Source organism: Lactuca sativa, chromosome 1 (genome assembly GCF_002870075.4).
Source record: "Lactuca sativa cultivar Salinas chromosome 1, Lsat_Salinas_v11, whole genome shotgun sequence".
NCBI classification, from domain to species: domain Eukaryota; kingdom Viridiplantae; phylum Streptophyta; class Magnoliopsida; order Asterales; family Asteraceae; genus Lactuca; species Lactuca sativa.
In genome coordinates, this window is record NC_056623.2 from 33996851 (window position 1) to 34023893 (window position 27043).

The following is a 27043-nucleotide window of genomic DNA, read 5'->3' on the forward strand; positions in this document are numbered from 1 at the left end:
GCATCTATCCAGACGAAACTTTAAAATTGATTATGATTGTTTGGATCGGAAATTATTTAATATATGATTTTATAAACACACTGAACAATTTTTGATGAGTTCCAAATGTTTATTCGTAAGGTGTTTGATGATGTAGAAAAACTATGAGATTAAATAAGAAATCCTACATCTAATGATTTAAATAACGACAGAACTGATTGAAACCATATATGAAGCTTGATTTGTCATGGAAAAAATAACAAAAAAAAGAAAAGCCGATAACTTATCGATGAAGAAAGTTGGATAAGGATATACCTAAACATGTGAAGGATGTAGCAACGACAATAGGAGCAAATCAAACCATATGTGGCACAGAATCAAAAACCAGATGGCATTTAATGGCATTCTTGAGGACTACTTTAATGACATTTCTAATATATTTTAAATTTAATTTAATTCACTCACATAACACATTTATTTTATTTATTTTATTTATTCTTTTTTCGGATCAGCTTATCCGAAAGGTTAAGCCTCAACGTTCGGCGTCTCCTTTAGAAACAAGAAGGTACCCAAAACTCCAAAACCCTTGTTGGACATGAAAGAAAGATTCTAGAGGTATTGACCTAGTCAACAAAAATAAGAATAATAAATAAATAAATAAAGTAAAAATTGTCTCATATAATAACCATATCTATCAAAAATACCATAACACGACTGTTCTTTAAAAATCCTAATTTTTAAAAATATATTATATTTTTTGAAAAGGGAAAATGACATAAATGCCCTACGAACTTTATAGGGTTTATCTTTTTAGTCCCTAAACAATTTTTGTGGCCTTATAAGGGAACGCAGTTGTGTTTGTCGGGTCGATTACATCATTTTGGCCAAAATGAAGGAGTCACCCGGTTACTTCTTTGACACATTGACATTTGTTGACTAATTTTCTTATATTGCCTTTGAATTTTCCCCACTCTCGGACTCACTCACTCACTCTCTCTCTCTCTCTCTCTCTCTTGGACTTTGTGAAAGTCAACTTTTCCCTCCCTCCCACTGAGTTACTGCCAAGGAATGAAGGGGGAACAAGAGCGGTCAAGGATTGTCACCCTCGACCACCCACTGCCATCGGGAACCACCAAGAGTCGCCGCCAGCACCCACCATCGTGTTCTCTTGGGCTACCAACACAACCCACACCCACCCATTATCACCGTTGTTGCCGTGGATGGAGGTCGATATACTGTATGCCAAAACGACCCGCTTTCAAAGGATCAGCTCCAATCAATCTCTCGGATCGTCTAAACCAAGTCCTCCGGTGGGCCCTAGGCTTAGTCGAGATATTTTTCAGTCGGCATAGCCCTATTTGGTATGGCTACAAAGGCGGTAACCTAAAATGGCTCGAGCGGTTATCCTATGTCAACACCACCGTCTACCCCTTCACCTCCCTCCCCCTCCTCGCATACTGCACCCTCCCTGTCGTCTGCCTCCTCACCGGAAAGTTCATCATGCCGGAGATTGACACCTTAGCAAGTCTCTTCTTCATTTCTCTTTTTCTCTCCATTTTCACCACCGGAATCCTCGAGCTCCGGTGGAGCGGTGTCAGCATTGAGGAGTGGTGGAGGAACGAGCAATTTTGGGTGATCGGGTACCAATCGTGGGGCTCACTATTTGGGAAGTTGTTCTTTGCGTTTTGGGTGATTGTTCATCTTTATCCGTTTCTTAAAGGTCTCATGGGAAAGCAGAATAGGACCCCGACTATTGTGGTTATATGGTCTATACTTCTTGCTTCGATCTTCTCGTTGCTTTGGGTCAGGATTGACCCGTTTGTGTTGAAAACTAAAGGACTCGATGTCTGTATTCAGAACAAAGAAGATGAAAGCCGACCTGATGTCCGTATTCAGAACAAAGAAGATGAAAGGGGAGAGAGACCTATGATTGATTCAGATGGAGACATCAGGTGGGTGTCGGTTGACTGTGAAGAAAATATGGAGACTGTCGATCGATTATGAGAAGAATAGAGGATGTGATTCATAGTGTATGTGTTATAATGAGATGCATAATGGATTTGGGGATTTAAGGGTTTAAAGAAGAGGGGAGAGAGAGAGAGAGAGAGAGAGAGAGGCCCTAAGTTTTGTCTATATGTCCCTTAAACCGGCTAAAACAAGTAAAGGGGACTAAAAAGACAAGTTGCCCACAACTTGGTTCCCTCATAAATCCACGAAAAAACTTAAATGACTAAAAAGGTCAACCCTAGAAACTTATAGGGCGTATGTGTCATTTTCCCTTTTGAAAATACTAAAATGACGAATATTTTTGAACATTTTCATTTTCTTCCAAAGTGACACATATATTTAATATTGATCTGGTACGAAAATCATCAACATGTTTGAAAATCTTATGTTCGAAAATAATGAACACGATTCAAAAATCTAATGCTTGAAAATACTTATCTAATTCGAAAATCATAATCCTGTCAGAAAATAACAATCCTATAAAATACTCTCAAGTTCACGTTTAGCCAAGCATGTAAACTTGCTATCAACATTGTCCATTTTCAACAACTTTTGTTGGGTTAAATATTCTCACATGTATGTTAAACACAAATACACATAAACTTCATCCCAACTTTTATGAAATTGTCCCTATAAGATTGAATGTACCGTACTATATTAATGTCAATGGGACAAAATTATAATTTTTTTTGTATGTACAAAAGACAAACACTCTACTCATCTCCATCGTAATAAAATGGTCCAAAGAGTGCAATTTTATTATATATTCTAGATGAGTTTGATCTAGGATTCTCTTAAGGAAACTAATAAAACGATAACAAGTCGTAAACCCTACAAAATGAAAGAAGACGAGATGATAAATCAATAATTACCTACGATATACGCATTGTACATAGTATATTTTATTCTCAAGTATTAACTCTATCCAAATAATTAACTTTTAATATATATATATATATATATATATATATATATATATATATATATATATATATATATATATATATATATATATATATATATATATATATATATATATATATATATATATATATATATATATATATATATATATATATATATATATATAGACAAAATAACCGGCATACACTACAATACATTATCGTAAACAAATTTCGTACTTAAAGGTTACGCGTTTTCTTATAGGGATTTGAATGAAATTTTGAACCAGCAAATGGATCATTTCTTAATTAACTTTAAAAAAATATAAATCAAATTAAACATTTTTAAAAATTTCGTTAATATTACGTTTCCCATGCTCTGCTTTGAAACTAACGATGGCCCAACGTGAATAAAAGATGATAAAGACTTGTATCCTTCTTCATTGAAACATTTCATCAAGCAGGTCACATGCATAGGGTTCGCAAAGTGGTGCCTTTTTATGGCTTTTGTTCACTCACTTCCATTCATGTAACTGCCAGTTTGAAGCCCCTTTTTTTATTTCTTCAACTCCATTACAACTGCCAAGAAAACCCATCTGGCATATCGTATATATTCCATAATAGTTCCATATTCTGATTATCTCTAAAACTTCTCTCCCAAAGTTGCTCATCGGAGTTGAAAACACTCAAAAAACTAGAGCATACCCAAGAAGACATGCAAGACCCAATTGGAATCCCAGCTTGTTTTTCCGCCGGAGACAAGACGGAAGATTCTGCAACAGTCACGAAAACCGGCCAGAGCGTTTTCATGTCCGTTTACAAGACCAACATCGCCGATCAGTGTCGTCTGATTACTGTCACTTGGTGCAAAAACCTGCTGCTTCACGGCTTATCAGTGTCCGTTGATGGACCGGAAACGGAGTACACATGCAAAGTCGAACTAAAGCCATGGAACTTCTGGAGAAAACAAGGGTCTAAAAGCTTTGTAGTCGATGGTAAGCCTCTCGACATTTTCTGGGACCTCAAAGCTGCCAAGTTTCACGGCGAAACAGAACCAATCTCGGAGTATTACGTCGCGGTGGTTTCCGGCGAAGAGGTGGTGCTTGTTCTTGGGGATATGAGGAAAGATGCTTATAGAAAAACAGGTTGCAGGCCTGCTTTAATCGATCCCATTTTAGTTTCGAGACGAGAACATGTTTTTGGGAAGAAAAAGTTCCACACACGAGTTAAATTCGATGAAAAAGGAGGATTTCACGAGATTTCAATCGAATGCAAGAACAGAAATAATGGAAATGGGGATGATGATTCAGAAATGGAGATAAAAATCGATGGTGACTTGATGGTTCATGTGAAGCATCTTCAATGGAAATTTAGAGGTAATGAATCGATTCTTTTCAAGAAAGTAAAGATCGAAGTTTATTGGGATGTTCATGATTGGCTTTTTAGTCCTGGTTTAAGGCATGCATTGTTCATCATAAAACCGTCGTCTCCGGCAACATCACCCCCACCACCGCCGCCGACTTCACCTTCTCCGGCAGGGATTTGTGGTTCAGTTGAAGGGTTTAATCCAATTTGTTCGTACGAGTTTTGCCTCTTTCTCTATGCTTGGAAGGTCGACTCATACAAAGTATTTTAAATTTTGAGGTGCTTCTTTTTAATTACAATTGAAATATAAAGTAATTTGTGTTATTTTGTTTTTGGCATTGTATTTTCATATATATTTTACATTTGTTTTTTTATTTAAGGGATGAACTATATAGTGTATTATTTGTACTCTTGTAAATGGAAAATTATACAATAAAACTAACATACTTTTGGTATTCTATTGTACGAAAACATACTTTTAAAATTAAAATTCAATATTATATGTTATAAATTTTTAATAACTAGGATATTTGGTTATTACTCTTCAATTACTAAACCTATAATATTGTTTTCTAAAAGTTGATTTTGAATGATATTCTTTAGAATAGAAATTTACTAAAACGAGACACTTTTGAAAACAATGCCATGAAATTTTTTAATGCCTTAAATAGAAACAAAATAAAATACAATATTTTATTTCATATTTGAAAAGTTATAACATGTGATCATCGGTTGATCCGATAATATGGTCCCCAAACACAAATTCAAAATAAAATATGCTTTTTATTTATGATTTTTCAGAATATAAGACCTTAAATTAAGCATAAACTACGTTATATATTTTGATATAATTTAACATTTTCACGATTTCTTTAAGGGGAATATTCTTTCGGTTCAGATTACTTATATCTCATATATCATAAAATATACTTCTAGCTTTTAAAAACAAAGAATCTTTGGTACGTCAAGATTAAAAAATTCTATAAAGAATTTATGTTAACGATTCACTTTTAAAATTTATATATTTGAATGTAGATACATTTAGATATATCTATCGATGCCAAATGGGCCAATTGCCAAGATGGATGCACATGGAGAGAGGTAGAAAAGGGACCAATTCAATTTGATATCACAGACTGGATCACATTTTTGGTCAATAATTTCATCATTTTCAGGGTTTTTCTTAGTGTATCTTTCTGGATCTGACCTTGACAAATGAGCCAACTCCACAGAAATATAATATATTTTTATGTTCGTTATGTTTAACTAATATAATATAAAAGCGTATAGTCAAAAAAGATAAATAAATAACAGATGTTTTGAGGCAAAAAATGATTTTTTGTTCTATAATGTGTGTGATATATATATTTATAGGGTAAGGAAAAAGTTGACGTAATGCTTATTGTTTAAGATGTTCAAATGAATGTTTGTATCCAGCAACGATGTACGCATTTAATGGTTGTTTTCCCCCATTTTGACTTAAAAATAAATAATACATTGTGTTATTGGTATGGTTACCACATGAATAATAGAATATAAAATGTAACACCACTCATCGTTTATATATTTTGAAATAGAATACTTTTTAGAACATTTTATGACATAAAATCATTTTTTTTAAATTGGTCCCAACTTTTCTTTTTGAAAATGATAGTCTAACTTGGGGGTTACAATTTCATATAAATACAACCATAATGAAGCCAAATTAGATGCATACAAAAGCATAGTCAAAAGTAAGTAGTCCAACTAAATATGTTTCATTTCTTCTTACATCAAAAGTCTATCTTCAAGTAATCCATAAAAATCATATTCTAAGTACTAAGTTCTTTTATTTTTTGGTACCCTAAGCACGAAGATATGATCTTAAAAATAGAATGTATTGGACGTTCACTCTACGGTAGAATTCAATATAATAGTTTGTTTATAAAATTTGAAGTAGAAATACATTACTTTTTAGCTAAAATAATCATCATAAACATGTAGTAGACGTCAATATAATTTTCATAGATATAAAGAACATTTAAATCTGACTTCGTATGAAAAAATGTTGCATTTATTCCTATATGACAAAACGTGTCGTAAAAAGTGAAGCGAAGATAGGTTGCTTATTAGTCTAAGTAACCTAAACAAAATTCGTAGTAATCGTTAAAGCGAAAACATGTATATAAAGAACGTCCAAATCTGACTTATGATTTTTTGAAAATTCGATGCGACACAGAAATCAAAATTTAAATCGGTTAATTGTTAGCCAAAACAATGTAAACTGAGTTAAAGATCTCGTAAATACGAACTCGTCGATATAGAGACAGTCGAGAACGGAGTTCTTATGAAGGAGTTATGATTTTCGCACAAACTTTAACAGTCTAATCTCTATAAAATAATGAATTTAAAATAGAGTGAGAATTAGTTGTTGAGATGTAAAGGAAAGTTGTAGTACTCGAAATTACCTAGGCGTGAATATAAAGAACGTAAAAAACAGAGTTCATATGCGAAAGTTATGGCTATTCGAAGATTCGGGAAAATTACCAATTATGGTGATGTGGCAGCACCATAGTGCCCCACGTGGCAAGCTGAAGGCAGATCCTTATGACTGACATGATGACGTGGCCTCACCACGAGATGACATGTGGCAAGGCTGGAGTGATGAGAGACAAGGCGACGTGACACCACAACATTGTGACACGTGACACCCTTAAACCTAAGCATTCGTCGACGACGTGGCGCGACATGCCTATGTGTTGACGTGGCATGCCTCCCTGTATCCCTATATATAGATATGAAATTCTTCATTTTCACTCACATTTCCAACCAGATTTCTCTCTAGCTTTTCCATCCTTTTTGGTCCAACTTTTCCCTCATTTTTAGAGTGTTTTATCGGGGCTTTGAGTCATTGGAGAGTCCAACAAATAGAAGATTCGGGTTGAAGTTTTGCTCGCACGGTTTCCGATTTTTGCTAGAAATTTCTGTAAGTTAAGCTACACTTACTACGCTTTAAGTTTAACTTATATTTATATCCATAGTCGTTATTATGAATGTATAAATACCAAATGGGCCCTACCTACTGTATGATCTTACCTGATTGTTCCTTATTTGATAGATCTCGATGTATTCATTGGTATTGTTGAGGAATCCAGGAAATAGTATAAATACAAACTAATACAAATACATAGTAATATCCGTACTTAGGTTGTTTAAAAAGGTATAAAATGAAGAATTAGCCTAGGAACTAGCTTTTCGAGGATCTTCCACCTCAAGGTGATTTATCTCATTTTACCATGTATTACAATATATGTCTATGTATGTTAGGATATAAGAGCTAGTAGAGTAGAGCCGAAAGTATAACTGGATAGTCTCTATGTGTTTAATGATATTGTACTAGGGTTATTGAGTAGAGCCAAAAGTATAGCCTCTATGTGATTAAATGTTATTATACTTGAATTGCTTGTTACAGTTAGAATAGGGGTTGACGGTGGAACATTGACAGGTCGGGAGCCTATAGACCCGTGTGTTAACAACGAAATGGAAAGTAGGCGGTAAGTATAGATACACACAAACTCGTGTTTTTTGAGACGAAATGGCAAGTAGGCCGGAAGTTTGTCACACCCCCGGTCTGGTGGTGGAAACACCAAGGGACGCAACGTTTTGGAATGTTGGCTTATGGAAGAGGCTTTCCTATCGAGTATTGGTCTTTAATCATCATCTTCTTCGGTAGTTTGAGAGTTGTCCACACTCTTTGGTTTGAATAATCTTTTATTTCTGTTATCAGGGTCGGTCCAAACGTATATGGGGCCTGAGGCGAAAAGAAAAAAGGGTTCCTTAAAGACAAATATCATAAAGACTCAAAAAAATATCATTTATTCTTCACTATAAACGCGTACAATTAGCAATAACAAGGAAACCAAATTGTTTATCTTTTGAGCTAGTTTGAGTTTGAACCAATTTTAGGCCCTAAAAATCATTTAGGTATTAATTTTTTTTTTATATATATACACTGCATAACCCAAAATTTTTGGGCCCCCTAGAGACGTGGGCCCTGGGCGGTCGCACGGGTTGCCCACCGTCTGGACCGGCCCTGTCTGTTATTGACCTAGGAATACATATGATTTTTAGAGATTCAACATAATGTTGGTGAATTCACAGGTTTGGTAAACGTGAAAAATACTTTGTCTAAGTTCTTACGTTATCACTCGTTGTATTCTTATCCTGAGTCAGCATGTTAGCAAAATTCCTTGTGTTTTGGTAATAGGATTCAAATAGTTTAATGACTAAATTTGAATCCTAATTTAGATAGAGGATGTATACTTTAATTCATGATTAGTATTCTGATAATAGTCCCCTAATATTCCTTTTACCATATTGTAGGCACTACTTCTCAAGGCGTTCCTCAAGAATAGTGGATATCTAGTTTAGTGAGTGTATTCTGAACTCGTTTCCTCGATTTGGAGTATACTATCACTACTTTCTTAGGTTGGTTCCTAGTAGTAGTCTAAGATAGTTAGTTTTTATTTAAAAAAAAAAGTTACAATGAGTTCCTATAATCGAGCTATGGCTGTTGATCCTGAAAATCCATGACACTTCATCGAACGTCGTTGTGTTTAGAAAGTTATGTCTGCTTGGATATGTCGCCGGGTTGTAGCTAGCAACCACAGGTGGGGGTGTCAACCCCGTTTAGATCTATACATATCCTTCCTGCTCACTTAAGATTTAATGATTATATGCCTGGTGTTAGCTGAAAATCTATCAGCGTGTTGATGAATCGTGTCTCATCTAACTCTTGTTGTAGGGGCCTCCCCTGGTCGGTGGCTTTGTTATTCGCGTTGTATTTATACGGTTTTACTTATTATATATTATTTATTTGATAAACTAGCTCAAAAGATAAACAATTTGGTTTCCTTGTGCATGAATCGTACGATGCTGCCACATGTCGAACTCTCAGTGTGCAACATCACTTCGTATCTAGATGTATCAAGGGTCAGGTGTGCGCGAGCGCGCGTGATGCTAAAAATTCAACTTTGAAATTCCATAACTCTCATATACAAACTCTGTTCTCAATAACTCTTATATATCCGTGTAGGTCTGGTCATTTTCTAAAACCTTCATTTTGGTTGTTTTGTCTACTTTTGACTTTTGTTTTTCGACGTGTTTTTATTACCGTTAAAAATCATAACTATCTTATATGATGTCCGTTTTATGCATTCTTTTTTCCATCATTCCTACTTTACGTAGTACTACGATTGCCTAGTTGGTGACTTTTTCCAAAAGTCAACCAATCTCCTTGTAGTTTTCGTCGTTGTAACTTTCTACGTATGACAGACATTTATTTACTATAAATGTCATCTTATTCATACTGTGTCGGATTCATGCGAAATTTATATTTCTGGAATTACGGTAGCGTAAGGAGTCTAAATTTTCTAACATGCTCTCATAGTGACACAACTTTTTGCGCACTTATTTTTGAGCCTACGGTTTGACGTCAATAAGGGTGGTAGTTGAATTTTTAGGCGTTTGCAAGAATGTATTGTCCTATTTTGATGTTGACTATCGACGGTAGTTGAGGATGTATTTCTTAGGTTATCACAAAGTCTATGATTCACATATTATTGGTGGATCGGCGAAAGTCTTGAGCCAAATGGTGGATTGGCGAAAGGTTGTGAGTCATTATTTATATGCATGTATATGTATTGTGATATATGGAATTTTTAGCAACTCACTAAGCTTCGTGCTTACCCAGTTGATTATAAATGTTTTCAGGTACTTCTTTGGATTGTGAGAAGGGCAAGACTTGATTGTACACACGTTCATTGGCATCATGTTTTCTGCACAAATTAAGTATACTCTGATTTAATTGAATAAATAAAAAAGAAAATTTTGCTATGAAAATTGAGACATTACAAAAAGTCACATGGCCTCGATCCCTCGGTGGCTCCGCCCTGACCTGGCATCCATCTGTGATTCTCAAAGTAGTCGGGGCTGGTGCCTGCACTGGTCTGGCGGCTAGCAAGGGACAGTTGGCCTTAACATGGCCAACCTGCTCAGAATGGTAACAAATCTTGGTGCTCGCTAATGGGGTTGCTGACGACAATCCTTTGCATAATGTGTAACATCCCAATGATAAGGTACTTCTAACTTTAACCCTATAATTGAATTATATTGCATTTTGGTCCATAAGTAGAAAGAAGTATGTATTGGAAGTCCTAGTGGCATTTTCATAATTTGGGAAGTTTGGGAGTACGCCATGTATACGTGTGTGCACTTAGCGTACTAAGGCACATCTTAGTACGTATGGCATACATAGGTACGCATGGCGTACATGCCAGGCATGCAAACCCTAAGTTTTTATTGGTTAAGTAATGGACATTCAAATTAGTAAGCAACAAATGGTTTATGTGTTTGTTTTCGTTTCACCTAAGCCATGAAAATATTTCCTCTATAATGATGATGTAAGCATTTGATATCTTTTGGACTTGGTAACTCTTAAAACTTAATGCATATCGATTTTTACAAAATTAAATGCTTCATTAAATTTGTGACTTTGATTAAGGAAATGCGTTATGAGCTTCTATAGCCATTTTAGTAACAAAGAAGAGTTGAGGTGATTTATGCTTATGAATTGCTATAGCCAAGTTAAGTAAAATCACAAGTATTGCACCATACCATCTAATGATAAGTTAACTAGATATCCATGTGATGAATTCCAATGTCAACCAACTTCCTCTCATTGATTTAATCAAACCTTTTACTTGTTTACTTATAATTTCCCAACCTTAGTGTAACTTTTTTTTTTCGAGTCTCAAAAGATTAAAATCCCCAATTTCAGTTTTATCTTTATTTCAAAAGTGCTTGAATAAGGAGATTTTTCATAGAAGTAATAAATTGAACCAATCTCCATGGATACGACCCCGTTACCATTATACGCTATTTTGTGTGCAATATTAAGGGTATTTATTTCATTGGCCTCGACAACCACCACATTCATCACACAGGACTTGAAGTCTATTGTCTCTAGTTAGCTGATGAACATACATGAGATTAACATCAAAATCAGGTACACACAACACATCATACAGAGTAATAGTGTCTAATATTTTTAAATTGCCAACTTTGTTAACATTTTCGAAACTACCATTAGGATGATCAACTTCAATTTTTAAAATAGAAACATCAACCACATCCGTCAGACCAATATCACTCTTAATCATGTGCTGATTTGCACCCGAATCAATAATCCAAGTTCTAGACACATTAGATCTAGAATTTAAACAAATACCTGCCATATTAGCCGTAAATTCATCTCCAACCGTGGGTTTTTTATTTATCAAACAAAGAAGTTGTAACTTCCCAAAATTCATAAGTAAAAATTTCATTTTTAAGTTCTTCAATCCCAAACATTACATTTCTCGAAGTCATCCAAAATACAAACTATTACAAAATATCATAGTAAAAGAAATCATAAATGCAGAAATCATAAGGGGGAGAATGTTGTGTCATCAGGTCGGACCCTTCCCTTTAGTGCCGGAAGTACCTGAAACCAAAAACATAAATGTAAGTACAAAGCTTAGTGAGCTTTCCCAAAATACCACATACATCATACACATAAATATAACAACACGTGGCTGTTTTAGGTCCGTATCAACCCCTGGGTCTGTATTAACCCCAAGTAATAGCAAATAGTTGTGTCAGGTCCGTATCAACTCCCAGGATCGTATCGACCCCGATACCATAATGACTCCGAGCCCATATTGGATGCATGCATATATCATACAATCACATCAGTAATAGTCACATAATCTCACACATTCTACACATACGAATCAGTGGGCCGACCTTGGTGCCTTCGACCCACTAGCGTGGTAAGAAGACTCACCTCTAACTGAAGATAACTGAATCTCACACTCGAGCTGCTGCTATCACGACTCCTCACACTAATAAAAACCGAAGACAACCCTAATTAATAATCAGGGTCTTAACCCAAAATGAAAGGTCCAAAACCTATTTAATCTTACCAAGGGCAAAAGACCATTTTCCCCTACCATGCATGACCCAAAACGAAAGGCCAAAAACCCCTAATGACTCAAGGCCTAAAAATGGCCCAATGGGTTTTCTGGGAGTACGCCCTACGTACTCCATGTTACGCCCAATGTACGACTTTAGGCTTGGAAGGTATACAGGGCAACAACCTAGTACGCTCGGCATACCTAGGGTTACGCCCAATGTACCCTTCACATGCCTAAACTTTCTTTTAAGGTCTTAATGCTTTAAGACTTAACATCCAAACTTTAGATCTAACCCTAATGAACGTCTAGAATCATAAAGTTGCAACCTTTAAGCCTTTGCATGGCTACAGGGAGTCCAAAATCCAACCCTAAGTCTTATTTATGACCTAAAAGCTTAATAGATCAACCATGCATGATTATGAAAGGCCAAGATCCCATTTTTATGAACCACAAAGCTCTTAAATGAAAGGAAACACTCCTCATCAGGTCTGGAGTTTCTCAAACTCCCAAGATCCAAGGCCATGGGACCAATAAGGAACAGATCTTACTATATAGCTAGATCTAAAAGAAATATGCATCAAGACTAGATATTTATACCTTTTAGAGGTTGCTAGAGGTGTGCTAATTCCAAATCTATAAATGTTTAAAGCTTCCAAGAGCACTCTAAAGATCTCATTCCTTCAAGAACGAACATACAACACTTAAAAAACTCAAAATGTCACCAAGGGAGGTTAGGATTTGCAAGGAGGGTCGTTTAGAAAATGGAGGCTGAAGGTAGGGGAGGGTCTAAGGTCATAATGTTCTTTAAATATGGTCCAAACCCTAAAAAAAATTAGGGGTTGGGATCTTTGTGAGTATGCTCAACATACTCTTGTGTATGTCCAGCGTATGTATAAGAGTCCCTGCCATTCATTAAAGGGCTACGCTCAGCGTACCCAGAAGGTACGCCCTGCGTAAGGGTTGATTTTGCAAAAAAAAAAATCTATACTTAAGGCCAGAAATGGAAAGTACCTAGAACATGGGCGTTACAGAAGCTTTGACAACTGATCACTAGCGAGCTGTGATTTACTAGAAGAATCAATTAGAGAAGACATAGAAAGATCACTAGTAGAATTACCACCAAAATGTTTGTTTTCATACTGACTCTCATTCCTTGATTTGAAAATTTTAAGATATCCAAGTAGCTTATAACAGCATTCATTTGTATAACCTTTTAACTAGGGGTGTTGATCGGGTAAATTTTTCGGGTTTCGGGTAATTCGGGTTTTTCATGTTAAAAAAGTACCCGTTACCCGACCCAAAATAAATTCGGGTAATACGGGTTTGGGTAACTCGGGTATTACCCGATTTTTTTTTAATTTTAAATGGCACCTAAAAATAAATATGTCGTATTGAAACTTTGAACATTGATGTTTTTTAGTCAATAATACTTGAAATATCAAGGCTTAACAATTTTAATCTAATCTAATAAGATGTTAAAAAAACAAATACTTAAAAATCTTAGTTTAAATGTTGAATCTCATAATAGAATAAAAAAAGAGTTTAATATATAGACTAGATTTAGTACTCATTATTTTAGATGGAAGATTTGTAAATTAAAACACTAGAAATAAGCCAAAATCGAAAGATAAAGAAAAGTATACATGAATGCATTTTGATGAAATAATAACAACCAAAGTCAACCATTTAAATTACTTGATAACATCATAACAATGTATATGCATGTATTTTGCATTTACCAAAAAAACTCACGTCTTAAATTTAGAAAACATAGAAAACCATTACATATTATGAAAATAATAACATGTCAAGTTCCAAAAGACATTCATAATATACTCTTTCTTCTTGCACCTTCACTACATCATCTTGCTCAAATCTATATAAAAAAAAGTCAAATAATGTTAGTATTAAAAGGAAAATATATTAAATTTACAATCATCAAGATAATAAACAATAAACAATTACTTTTGTCAATTTGTTGATTTTCTTCCCAATCTTTTTCATAATCGATTGTGTCACTTATACTACACCGAATCCAATCTTGTGTACAAATTAAACTTTCAACAATCTTAGGAGTCAAAGAACTCCTAAATGGATCCAAAACCCTTCCACTAGTGCTAAAAACGGATTCTGAAACCACCGTTGAGACGAGAATGGCGAACACATCTCTTGCCATCAATGATAGAATTGGAAATCTTGGACTATTCACGTTCCACCAATCTAGAATATTAAACATTTCCGAGTTGTCTTCAACACTTTCTTGCAAATACTTTTTTAACTCCCCAATTGATTCAACTATGTTCGTCTTCATTTTTTCTCTTAGTTTATTTCTCAATGGGGGTTAGGTGCCATAAAATCTGGATTTTGACGTTTCCCTAATATCGATGATGAAGTGGTAGACTCGGCAGTACTTGAAGTAGAACTTGGAGAATGAATTCTAATATAATCATTATATAATTCATACATAGAATCCATGATATATTTCTTTTTGGCCTCCAACCTCTTTTCTCCATAATGATCTTCAAGTAGTATAACCAAATACTTTACTTTGTTCCTCGGATCAAGAATCAAAGCAAAGTAGAGCAATAAATTCATTTTTTCTACGTCGCCAAAATACTTATCAAACTTTATTTTCATGGCCAATGCAATATCACAAAGACTGGAATCGGAAATAGCATCATCCAAGAGCGTACAAATGAAATACATATCTTCAATGCATGTGTTTGATGTCACATAAAGTGTCCTGGAAATCCTCAAAGTAACATCATGAAAAGGTTTTAAAAAATGACATACATTCCTAACCCTTTTCCTAATCGCTTGATGAAGGTATCGACAAACCCGCCTTTTCAATTTCGTACCGAAAATCAAATTCCTCAAGATCATATCTCTCAAAAAAAAAATGTAAGCTTGTGTAATTTCCAACATATGGTAAGTAGAGTTCCATCTTGTTGGCACATCTCTCTTCAAGTGTTTTGTTATACCGGGATTAGCAACCTTAGCAAACTCGGTAAACTTATGAATTCTAGAAGGCGATTGCCTAATCCATTTAACCGCCCATCGAACTATCTCAACCACCTTATCAACTTTTTTTATGCCATCTAGCACCATTAAATTTAAAATGTGGGCAACACATCGAATATGTATCCATTTCCCATTTAGAAGACACATGTTGGAGTTTTGAAAACTTTTTTCAAGAAGTCAATTGCTACATCATTCACACTTGCATTGCCAACAGAAATTGTGAAAATATTTTCTATTTCCCACACCATTAAAAATTTCTCAACCATTTTTCCAATATCAACCCTACGGTGACTCTCTTGAGAAGAAAAACACAAAACATTTTCTTTTCAGCTTCCATTCGTTATCAATAAAGGGGGCGGTGAGACACATATAACGTGATTGTTGTTTAGAAGTCCACGTGTCGGTGGTCAAACATATTCTACCAACGTTTTTTTAATAAAGTCACGGATTTTTTTCTTTTTCATCTACAAACAATTGGTAGACATCCGTTGTGCATGTACTTATACATGGAACTTTAAACAATGGTTGAGTAACACTATTGTAATACCTAAAGCCCGCACCTTCTACAAAGCTAAAAGGAAGTTCATCAACTACCGACATGTGGGCTAGAGCCTTACGACTCTCATTTTGATCAAATTTCCAAGTTGACAATTTGTTTTCATCACCATATTGGAAAGCTAGTTGTTTTTTCCCACCACTAAGTTTATCCAAGTAAGCTTTACATTGGGTTAAATGATAACCTAGATTTTTGGTCCCATACCCACTTGATTCGCACTTGTAATTCCCACCACCACAATGCATACATCTGCATCTTTAAACACCGCTTTCATCCTTATAGCTTTCAAATTCTTTCCAAACTTCTGATATTGGGTTGAATTCTTTAGTTTTTTTTTTCTGTTTTTCTTGTGTAACTTGATCATTGGTTGAGTTTTCAACTTCAATTGTCTCATCTTCCACTTCAATATAGTTATCCGTATTTGACATCTAAAACAAAAAAAATCCTTTTAAAAACATAAAAGTCATGAAAAAAAATGATAAACAGAAAAAAAAAAAAAAAAACTGTTAATTCCAAGATAAATATCCATTCAAAGGGTTCATGACAAACTAGCTAGTGTTCTCATGACAAACTAGCTAGTGTTCTGGGATTGTATCTATGTGATAATAACATGACAAACTATCAATTATAGAACAAACATTTATAAAACAACAGAGCATAATTATAGAACAAACATTTATAAAACAACACGGCATGACAATCACTAGCTAATTAATTACCAATGAGTTAAAACACTAATTAACAATAAAGTCAAAAAAAACTTAGTTGTTTGTTAGTGTATATTTGACTTGCTCTAGTGTCCTTGTGACAAATTTGTTTTTTTGATATTTTATATTCATATTTCATAAATTAAAATCATTAAAATTAACAAATAAAAATAAATGGACCATATTACCCTTACCTTCTAAATTAATTCATCTTCAACATCTTACACCGTTCTAAACTTATGCCTCTTTCTTACCCTCTCGCCATAATATCATTTATATTGCTCTTGTTTTTAATTTTGTGCTTCTTCAAATGAAAAAACGGAAGAGATTTTGACTATCATATTGTTTTTTTTTAATTTCGTTTTTCCTCATAAGTAAAAGAAAGGATTAATCGACTGTTTCATATAAATTATTGTGAGTATGCAAGTCAAAGTTTGACTTGTGTTTCATGTGTTTATATTCTAAAAAAATGAAACTTTTAACATGATTTCGTTTTGGAGGGTAAAGTTCAAGAGTTCCTTCGATTTACAAGTATGACAGAAGATAAGGGCAATGAATAATCGTCATCTGGCACTTTAGTATCATCTAAATTGAGAAAAACAATAGCAATTATCCAATGATAATATATGAAAATTTGCAAAACATGTATTGTATACATAGAAAAATGTATAGACAAAACAGGGGACACTTAGCTAAATGTATAGACAGAGGACGACTAGCTAAAGCCAATTACTGTATCGGAAGTGCACCTGAATACCCGATGACCCGGCGAGGTGGCAACTAGCTGATGACCGGCGAGGAGGCGGCGACGACTAGCTGAAGCTGATTGACCGGTGACGAACGATGACGAGTGGACTGTGAGGCGACTTGGATTTGGGACTAAGACTAATTTTGGACGGATAAAGGGATTTCATCTGATAAACTCATAAAGGGATTTCATCATATGTTTTGGGCCCGTTATTATTAAAGAAATTTTGGGTAATCGGGTATACCCGAATCCCAACAACCTTACCCTTTACCCGACCTGGAAAAAAACCGGGTTACCCAAATACCCAAAAAAAATTAACCTGATACCTGAATTTCCTGACCCGATTTAGCCGATAGCCAAAAAAATTTGAGCGGGTAATTCGGGTAACGGGTATTTTCGACAGGGCTACTTTTAACACATAATGTTTACAAATTAAATTTGAGTTTTTATTAGAATCTCTTTGGAATTTACAAGAATCATTAGCTTTAATAACAAAAGAAGAGGTCTGCCCTTTGCTAGACGAAAAAGATCCTTTGAGTTATGGAATTAATCTTTTGATGCGGATTAAAAATTACAGACCCATCAACTTTTTCAAAAGTTTCTTTAAGTCTTCCCATAACTCAAAGGAAGTCTCAGCATAAGCTTGAGTCATATACAAGTCTTCAATGACAGCCCCTAAGATCCAATTTAAGACAACAACATCAACTAATTCCTATTGTTTAGTTTAGTTTCATCATCAGAATTTTTTTTAAGAGACCCATTAGTAGATCCTAATTTATTCTTAGCACGAAGATCACGGAGAATAGAAGCAGACCATTCATACTTTATAATTATTAATACCGGTTAGTTTAAAACCAATAAGAGTGTAACGACCCAATTTTCACGACCAAAAATTTTGTTTTAAGACATTACTTTAGAAAATATTAATAACTAAAAACATTGTTTGATCAAACCATAACACAAAGTGAACCATGTATAAAAGCCAATTCATACACCCAATCAAAATATCATAGTACAAATCCCAGTGAAGCTCGTAAATGCGGAACCCGGAGAGTGTGTGTGTGTGACATGCTGCTACCGCGCCGGCTCCTTTCCCCTAGCTGAGGAGGTACCTGAAACCAAGACTGAAAACCGTAAGCACAAAGCTTAGTGAGTTCCCCCATCGTACCACATACCATAGAAATACATAACATACATACTGCCAGGCTATTATGGGGTGCCTGACTACCCGGTACGGCCGTTCTGGGGTGCCGTCCTACCCGTGTCAAGCCATTCTGGGATGCTGACTACCCGTGTCAAGCCATTCTGGGGTGCTGACTACCCATGTCAAGCCATTCTTGGGTGCTGACTACCCATCGGTCCTAACAACCGATCCTCGGGGACTAGTCCCCTCTTACTACCTTTATCTCATATAACGTAACAAGCCAGCATGCAATCATATCATCACGTACTGTCAGACATATCTGGGGTGTCCGACCTACCCTTCGGTCCTAACAACCGAACTCTACAACATATCATGCCAGCATACAAACATATCAGGTAGTAGCAAACCTAGATGATATCACAAAGACAATCATCTAACATACAACTCCTACTGGTGGGCCGGCATTGTGGCCGTAGACCCACCGCTACTGGAAGGTAACTCACCTCGAAGTAGCTGCTGATCTGATCGGGAACTGACTGCCTACTGCTGTTGCTGCTGCTCCGGAAATCCTCCGGCTGCAATTCCCACAACATACTCAATCAAACACTGCTCACTGACCTTTGGGTAAAATGACCATTTTACCCCTGACCATGCCCTAAGTCAAAGTCAGAGTCAACTTTCAGTTGACCTGACTCGCCGAGTTGGCTTTCTAACTCACCGAGTCACCACCCAAACGATTGACCTGGATCCCGTTCCTACTCGTCGAGTTAGGCGACGACTCGACGAGTTCTCCTTCTAAACTGATATTCAAGTCCTTCATCCTACTCGCCGAGTTGTATGAACAACTCGTCGAGTTGTATGAACAACTCGTCGAGTTCATCTTCATCCGATGAACACTTATGCTAAGACTCGCCGAGTTGTATGAACAACTCGCCGAGTCTGTTCTTGATCTAAGGAGATTGCCTTGAACTCGCCGAGTCAGGGCATTGACTCGCCGAGTACCTCCATAGATGAGTTCAGCTTCCGACTCACTGAGTCACACCCCGTGACTCACTGCTCACTCGACACTACGAAAAGGGGACAAACTCGGAGACTCGCGAACAGACTCGCCGAGTCACATGAACGACTCGCCGAGTCGTTGCCATGCACCCACTAAATACACAGATTTTCTCGATTCCAGTCCATGCCATTCACAGATCTAGACTTCTAGGACACGAATCACACATAAAGTTTCCAACTTTACGTGTGGATATTCACCAATATGGATTTTAGGGCTCAAAATGCCTCAAAAGGGTAGATCTAGGGTGAACAAGCAACATGGGGCCATAAAGCTAACAGATCTGAGCTCCTGGAGCTCAATCTTGCCTAGATCTAGAGGCCAATCGACTTATTACAAACCCTCAAGCATACACAATCTTGGAAATGGCTCAAAAAGGACTTTTATGGAGCTATAAGCTTAAAAACAGAGAGGAAACGAGCTATACCTTAGGGGAAACGTTGGAGTGACACAGAGATGCTTGGCCTCCTTCTCCTCTTCCTGATTCCCTCTTCTTTTCCTTCGAAAAAAACTTCAATACACCACAAAACACTTCAAACTCACAAGAAAGCAAGACTAGAGAGAGATACAGGGCTCTGAGGGTGAATGGGGGCTGGCTTGGGGCAGTTAAGTCGTTTAAATAGGGTGCAAACCCCTGAAACTTAGGGTTTCATCCAACAGCTGTGACTCGCCGAGTCCAGGATATGGACTCGCCGAGTCGCCAACTTAAACTTGTCCCGGGTCCCGCATCCACTCGGCGAGTCGGACCTATGACTCGCCGAGTCCAAGGCTAAAAGAAGGGAAGTACTCAAATAAGATTTACGTACCAGGAACCAGGTGCTACAAAGAGTAGTCGGACCACTATCATTAGGATAGATATAAAATGGATCATTAACATCAACAACAACAGTAGTGGCCTTTTCTCCTGAACATGGTCCAGAGTCCTCAAAATCGATCATGACTTAAGCAAATATAACAAACAAACCAGAACATTGTCAAGAAATAAAGAAAACAAGGAACTATAAAGACAAAAGAAAAAAAAGATAACTCTCAATATGATAAGAGTCCAAGATCTATCAACCATAACCCTAAAAAACAACAATGAACAAATAACATATGAGATGATTGTGCCCAAACACGAAAAATAACAAGAAATGAAAGGCAACACAATATCAGAAGTAAACATCAAAACGACCTAGATAGAGTCCTGAACATATAGGAACAAAGTATAAGATTAGGATGGCTTACAAAAGTCCTATAGTCACTTATGGAGTTTCGATCACAATTTGTGACTAGAAATTACTAGTTCAGTGAGGGGTTTTAACCGCGATACCAAGGCTTAAGCGTGGACATTTGGACCAGGATCGACGACTCTTGGACCATACCGATTTTTATAGAATTTGGTGGACTTTGAATCAGACATGTTGAGGCTTACTAGGTCCAGATCCAAGCTCAGTCCAAGTCCGGTTCCTGGTTCTTGGACGTAAGAGTGAGCATTTAGACCGAATCAGACTGGTTTTGTAGAAATTGGTGGATCTTGGATCAGACCTATTAAGGCCGCCATGTATAGGTATAGGGACATATCCGGTTCCTAGTCTGGAGGTCCAAATGCTCACCCTACAAAGGTTAAACAATGAACGTAGACGAAAGAGCGAGACACTCAGTCAACAACAGATAACACCGATCTTTAAAAATACAAGTGAAGAACCACCAGATCTAGATAGATCCACAAGGATACAGTCAGAAGCCATAAGATGAAACATGGAATGGGAGAACCCTAATTTCTCGATCGAAAAAATAAAGTTGTCTAAACACCAGAATTGATCGACGGACACTAGAACAAGATTTTAAGAGACTTAGGCTCTGATATCATGAAAATAAATGAAAAAACGCGGAATAACAACATAAGTAATCATCTTTATAAACAACCAATTTGTTTTCAAGATTACAACTCGATCCTTACTACAAAAGCCTAACACTACTCGCAAGATTTATATGAACAATACATAGAGACTAAACTCTAATATGAGAAGACGATGGTAGACAAGTGTAGATAGATATTTTCTCTAAACTCACACACACTTATGATCTGAAGTAACACTACCCGATATAACAACTATATAAAATATTACAAACAACCGTTACAAAATAGAACTCATAAGTAACACACCCTGAACTAACTAAACTTCATTACACACCAAGATTGATCCTTGTAGAATCTTTGATCTTACCAAAAATACCCTAACTAATATATTTGTACAAACCAAACCATGTTAGTCAATAAGAAACTTTCATTGTCCGATTGCCTAGTTTATGAGATTATTCCACAATATTCTATCCAAAATTAAATCAAGACAAAACTACAAATTTGGTCGCTGTGGTGTTCAAAAAACTTTGGATAGGGTCCAAAAAGTTTTCAATTTGTATGGAAGGTCCAAAATCAAAGTTTTTCTGGGTTTTTGGTCAAAAAAACTTAAAATGACAGATATGCCCTTTTGATTTCTTTTTTCCTTTTTCTATAAGTATTTTAATGCTATTTTGATTTTTAAAAAAATATTTTTTTCCACCCCACCCCCACCGTACTCTCTCTTTCTCTATCACCCTCTCTCTCTCTCTTGACTCTTTCTCTCTCATTTCACTGGTTACTCCACCAATTTCTGATGAACATACATACACACGACAATCTCTATCACAAAAGAAAACCCACAAAATCCAATCTACAATCGATTTATGTATGTGTGTACGTGTAGGTTTCCTTTTGGAAATTGTTTCCCCCATAAGATCCAAATCAAAAAGCTTTGTATGCCTCTTTCTGAAACTGAAATCGAAGTCAACACCCACCTCCCATCCCCCATATCTACTTCTCATCTTACTCTGAACCGAAGGAGACTGAATCGATGTCGTCATTGAAGCATTTCAAGTGGAAAATTTCAAAGGATTTTGTTGTTGTTGTAGGTTGGTTCTTGAGAAATTGAGTTTTCTGATGATTATAATTTCTTGGATATGCTGAGAAGGGCTAGAGCATCAAATTTAGGGACACTGGTTGTTGGTGATTAGGACATGACACTGGGGAGACAAGCTGATTTGTGGGTTCCATTAAATAGGGTCAAGAATAGGGAGATTACAGAAGAGTATTTGGTACTCAGAACCAGAAATGATTTCATATGGATTTTTATGTTCATACCCAGAAATCTCGAGAGATAGAGAGGCTACAGTGGGTTTAGGTAGGGTCGAGTGGGTGATGGATGTCGATGATAGGAGAGGTGGCTGGTGATTGGCAAGGTTGCTGGAGGTGGGTAATGATGGATCTGGTATGGTTTGTTCATCTACAAATTGCAGGTGAAATGTCGGTAGGAATAATAAGATAGGAGAGAGAGAGAGTAAAAAAAAGAAAAGGAGAGAGAAGGGGGAGGGGTACGATTGGAGAGGGATGGGGGTGTAGTTTTATTTTTTTTATTTTTTTAATAATTATTTAAATTCTGAAATAAATAATAAATATAAAACAAAATTAATAAGGATAAAATGGTCTTTTCATATTTATTTAGACCAAAACCACATAAAAGTTTTGATTTTGGACCTTTCATGTAAGTTAAAAACTTTTTTAACCCTATCCAAATTTTTTTGCAAACCACAAAGACTAAGGTGCTGTTTGTTTTTTCTGAGGCAAAATGTATGCAATCTACGCACCACATCTGTAGACCTCTGCAGTAAAAGAGGTGGACCAAACGTCTGCAGTCTGAAAAAAGAAGACTGTTTGTTTTTTTTTTTTTAACATTTGCGTGCTACTAAAATAAACTGATTTTTTTAAACTTCAAAGTGATTTTTTAATATTTTTATGATTTTGTTATAAATAATTAATGAATCTAGATCAGCTTTTATGTATTATTGTATAAAAAATAAAAATAAAAATGGTATGAATTAACGTATATATTTGATAAAAACCAACAACTTTGGTTGCAAAATTATAACTAAACATTATAATTAGTGATCAAAGAATTTGATACATAAATGGATGGAAATAAACTTCGATTTTTTCAATTAAATCCATTAAAAACGTACTATAAATATTTTCTCGAGAAATTGACGATACTTTATAAAATAATGTTTTACAAAATTTGGCAAAAAAATATAAGAATATATTTTTTTTTCATATTTATATAAAGAGTAAATTACACGAATGGTCCCTATGGTTTGGGGTAATTTGCACGCTTGGTCCCTAATTTATTTTTTTAACTCGGAACGTCCCTACTGTTTGTTTTTGTTTCGCGTTTGGTCCTTACTATTTGTTTTTGTTACACGTTTGGTCCCTATCTTACCCAAAAAGACTATTATTTAAATAGGAAAAAATGGTACGATAGATATGGTAAGGTGGGGGGGTGAGGTTGATGTGTGTTTATTTAAATAAATTAAAAAATCAAGGGCATAATAGTCTTTTTTTAGGTAAGATAGGGACCAAGAGCGTAACAAAACAAACAGTAAGGACTTTCCGAGTTAAAAAAAATAAGTTAGGGACCAAGCGTGAAAATTACCCCAAACCATAGGGTCGATTCGTGTAATTTACTCTTATATAAACAAGTTCAACGACTATTATTGTAATAAATCTTTATTTATAAATTTGTCAAAAATCATGTTTGTATCGTCAAAAGTTTTTTTTTTTTTTTTTTTTTTTTTTTTTTTTTTTTTTTTAAGTTTTGTATTCTTTTTTTTCAATTTGTTATCATTAATAAAGTTGGAAAAAATATAAATTAAAAAAAAACTTGAAATATATATATATATATATATATATATATATATATATATATATATATATATATATATATATATATATATATATATATATATATATATATATATATATATATATATATATATATATATATATATATTTTATAGGTTAGAAGATGTCTGAAGATGTTAGAAGACTATGGTCCACATCTGCGCCAAAAGAGGGCGCGCAGACATTTTTAGGTCTGCAGTCTTCAAAAAAACAAACAGTCTGCGAAGGCTAATGTCTGCGCGTGGTATGCGCGGCACAGGCAGAAGAGACCACACAGATCTGCAGACAAAAAACAAATACTACCTAAATTTACGGTTTTGTCTAAAATCGATTACGAAAGTTGGTGGCGAATAAAGAACAAAGGTTGCAACATTAAAAAATTATTCGGTACAATTTGTGCGTAATTAGGATTTTATTTTTTTAATACACTAGTCAACCCAAAGTAATCTCCACCCCAACCCAAATAATTCCATACCAATCATTTTTATCTAATTTATTTTTGTGTTGAATAATTGGATTCATAGACTTTGGTTGGTATTATATTTTCTTACGTGTCAAAGAATAGAGAGGGTGAACCTTAACCAAAATATATTATATTCAATCAAATTATGATTAAGGTGTTGTGACTTGTGACTTGTGAATTTGAAAGCCGGCCAGTGCAGGCCCAGGCCCATTGTTAAATCAATTTAGATTTCTTAATACTTCATCTTCTTCACAATCGTCACTCTGCCAAAAACCAACAATGGCAGACTCCTTCACTTTCCTTTTCACCCTTCTCTTATTTTCACTCACAAAACCCATGATTTCTCAACAACACTACGATCATACTCCATGCAACACCACCATCCCTCTCCTCAACATCTCCACTTACTCCTGCAACTCGGCCGACACCAAAACCTGCAACACCTTCATCATCTACAGACCTCAATCCAACCAAACACTTTCCGCCATTGCCACCCTTTTCAACGTCAACGAATCCCAGCTCAACTCCACAACCCATTTCCAAGATCGTGAAGTCATAGTCCCAATCATCTGCAATTGCCCCGACTTGTCCTCTCGATCCATCATCAATTACACTAACTTTAACTCATATTCGTTTCCAGATATTGCTTGTGGAGTCTACCAAGGGCTTGTGAAGCCGTTTGTTTTAGCACAACAGAACGGAAACCTTCATGGGACACCACTTGTTAGAGTACCTGTTAAGTGTGCGTGTGTTAACACATCAAACGAGAGAAATGATACGAGGTATCTTGTTACATATCCTGTAATGGAAAATGATACGCTTGATATGATTGCATCGAAGTTTGGAGTGACAGTAGGGTCCATCGAGGAAGCAAATGAGATGGACCCGCCACAAACCATTTTCGGGGGTACCACGTTGTTGGTCCCAACAACGGGTGTTCCTGTCTTGAATTTGGATCATGCAGTTAATGATCCAAGTTCACATGGCATTGTTCCGGTTTCTACTGGAATCTTGAATCGTAGCACTAGAACGAGGTTTTCGATTCTCTTTCTCATTGTATTTTCGACAATTTTTCTTTTTGTGGTACTTTTGTTTCTAGTTTTTATAAAATGGAAGCTTAGCCACCGCGAACCACCGCCGGTGTCTATAACGAGATCAGAGTTTAACCGTTGTTCGCCCGATTTACTCAGTGGCATGTTGAAATTGAAACACTCTTTAACGAGCTTTAGTATTGATGAGCTTAAACTCGCTACAAACGACTTCTCGGAATCTTCATTCATTGGGAAATCGGTGTACAAAGGTCGAATCACAAAAGATTATTTTGTGGCGATTAAGGATATGAATTCGATCAAATCCGCTAATCATGTCGTGAACATTTTGACCACAATCAACCATTTTAATGTGGTCAAAATCGAAGGGTATTGTTTTGATATGGACAAGTCTTATTTAGTCTTCGAATATACCGAAAATGGAAGTTTACGAGATTGTTTGCGTGAATCGAAAACGAGAAAACATTTAACTTGGGGGAAACGAGTGAAGATTGCGTTCGATCTTGCAGAAGGTTTGCATTACATACATTATTGCACAAAGCCGATGTATGTTCACCGGAATATAAGCACCGAAAACGTGTTGATAACGACGGATTGTAGGGCGAAAATCTCGGGGTTTGACTTTGCAACACCTGTACTCTACACTACGGAGGTGGAGGGAGGCGGAGGAATTTGGCCAAAATCAGTGTTAGTCGGTGAGACTACAGTGGATGTGTACGCTTATGGGGTTGTTTTGGTGGAGCTTTTATCCGGGAAAGGGGCGGCCATGGGGAGAAAATGGCTAGACGGTGTTGAATTTGTGGTGGATGGTGGTGGTTCGCCAGAGTCTTTGGAGAAATTTAAGATGTTTATGGATGGAGATTTGGAAGGGGAGTATGGTTTAGGGGATGCAATGTGTTTAGCACTTTTGGCTAAATGTTGCATACAAGATGACCCTCAATATAGGCCTACTATGAATGATGTTCTTAAGAATCTTTCTAGAATCCTATAACAAATGTGTTATGAAAGTGTTCATGATAACCAAAAGATATGTGTTTCATTTTAATCTCTATGTTGTATATATGGTTAAGGCTACATAACTACTTGCTATTTGATTTGGGAAATTGTGACAGAAGTTTACATTTTTTTTCCTTTAAGGGTAAACATGTGAGAATCTATAAGTGAAGTCTCCCATACAAATAGCACATTGAGGATATTATGATTCACTTCTTCCATGTTAACTTCAAGACCTATTTGATTTACTTCTTTAATGTTGGTTGTAAGAGTGGTTGATTAGGACTCCATGAGTCATGATG

General features: G+C 35.8%; 3 protein-coding genes across 3 annotated transcripts; all 3 read left to right on the forward strand.

Moving 5' to 3' along the window:
* Nucleotides 1-496: 496 nt before the first annotated feature.
* LOC111913616 (cellulose synthase A catalytic subunit 7 [UDP-forming]) lies at nt 497-1983 on the forward strand. The gene has a single exon (XM_023909341.2). It carries the CDS (start codon nt 1048-1050, stop codon nt 1981-1983), a length of 936 nt encoding a protein of 311 aa, XP_023765109.1. The 5' UTR covers nt 497-1047.
* Nucleotides 1984-3317: 1334 nt separating this feature from the next.
* LOC111913579 (uncharacterized) lies at nt 3318-4708 on the forward strand. Its single transcript, XM_023909307.3, has one exon. The coding sequence runs from the start codon at nt 3604-3606 to the stop codon at nt 4522-4524; it is 921 nt and encodes a 306-aa protein (XP_023765075.1). The 5' UTR covers nt 3318-3603; the 3' UTR covers nt 4525-4708.
* A 20270-nt stretch (nt 4709-24978) lies between these two features.
* Nucleotides 24979-26739, forward strand: LOC111913617 (lysM domain receptor-like kinase 4). The gene has a single exon (XM_023909343.1). The coding sequence runs from the start codon at nt 24979-24981 to the stop codon at nt 26737-26739; it is 1761 nt and encodes a 586-aa protein (XP_023765111.1).
* The last annotated feature ends 304 nt before the right edge of the window (nt 26740-27043 follow it).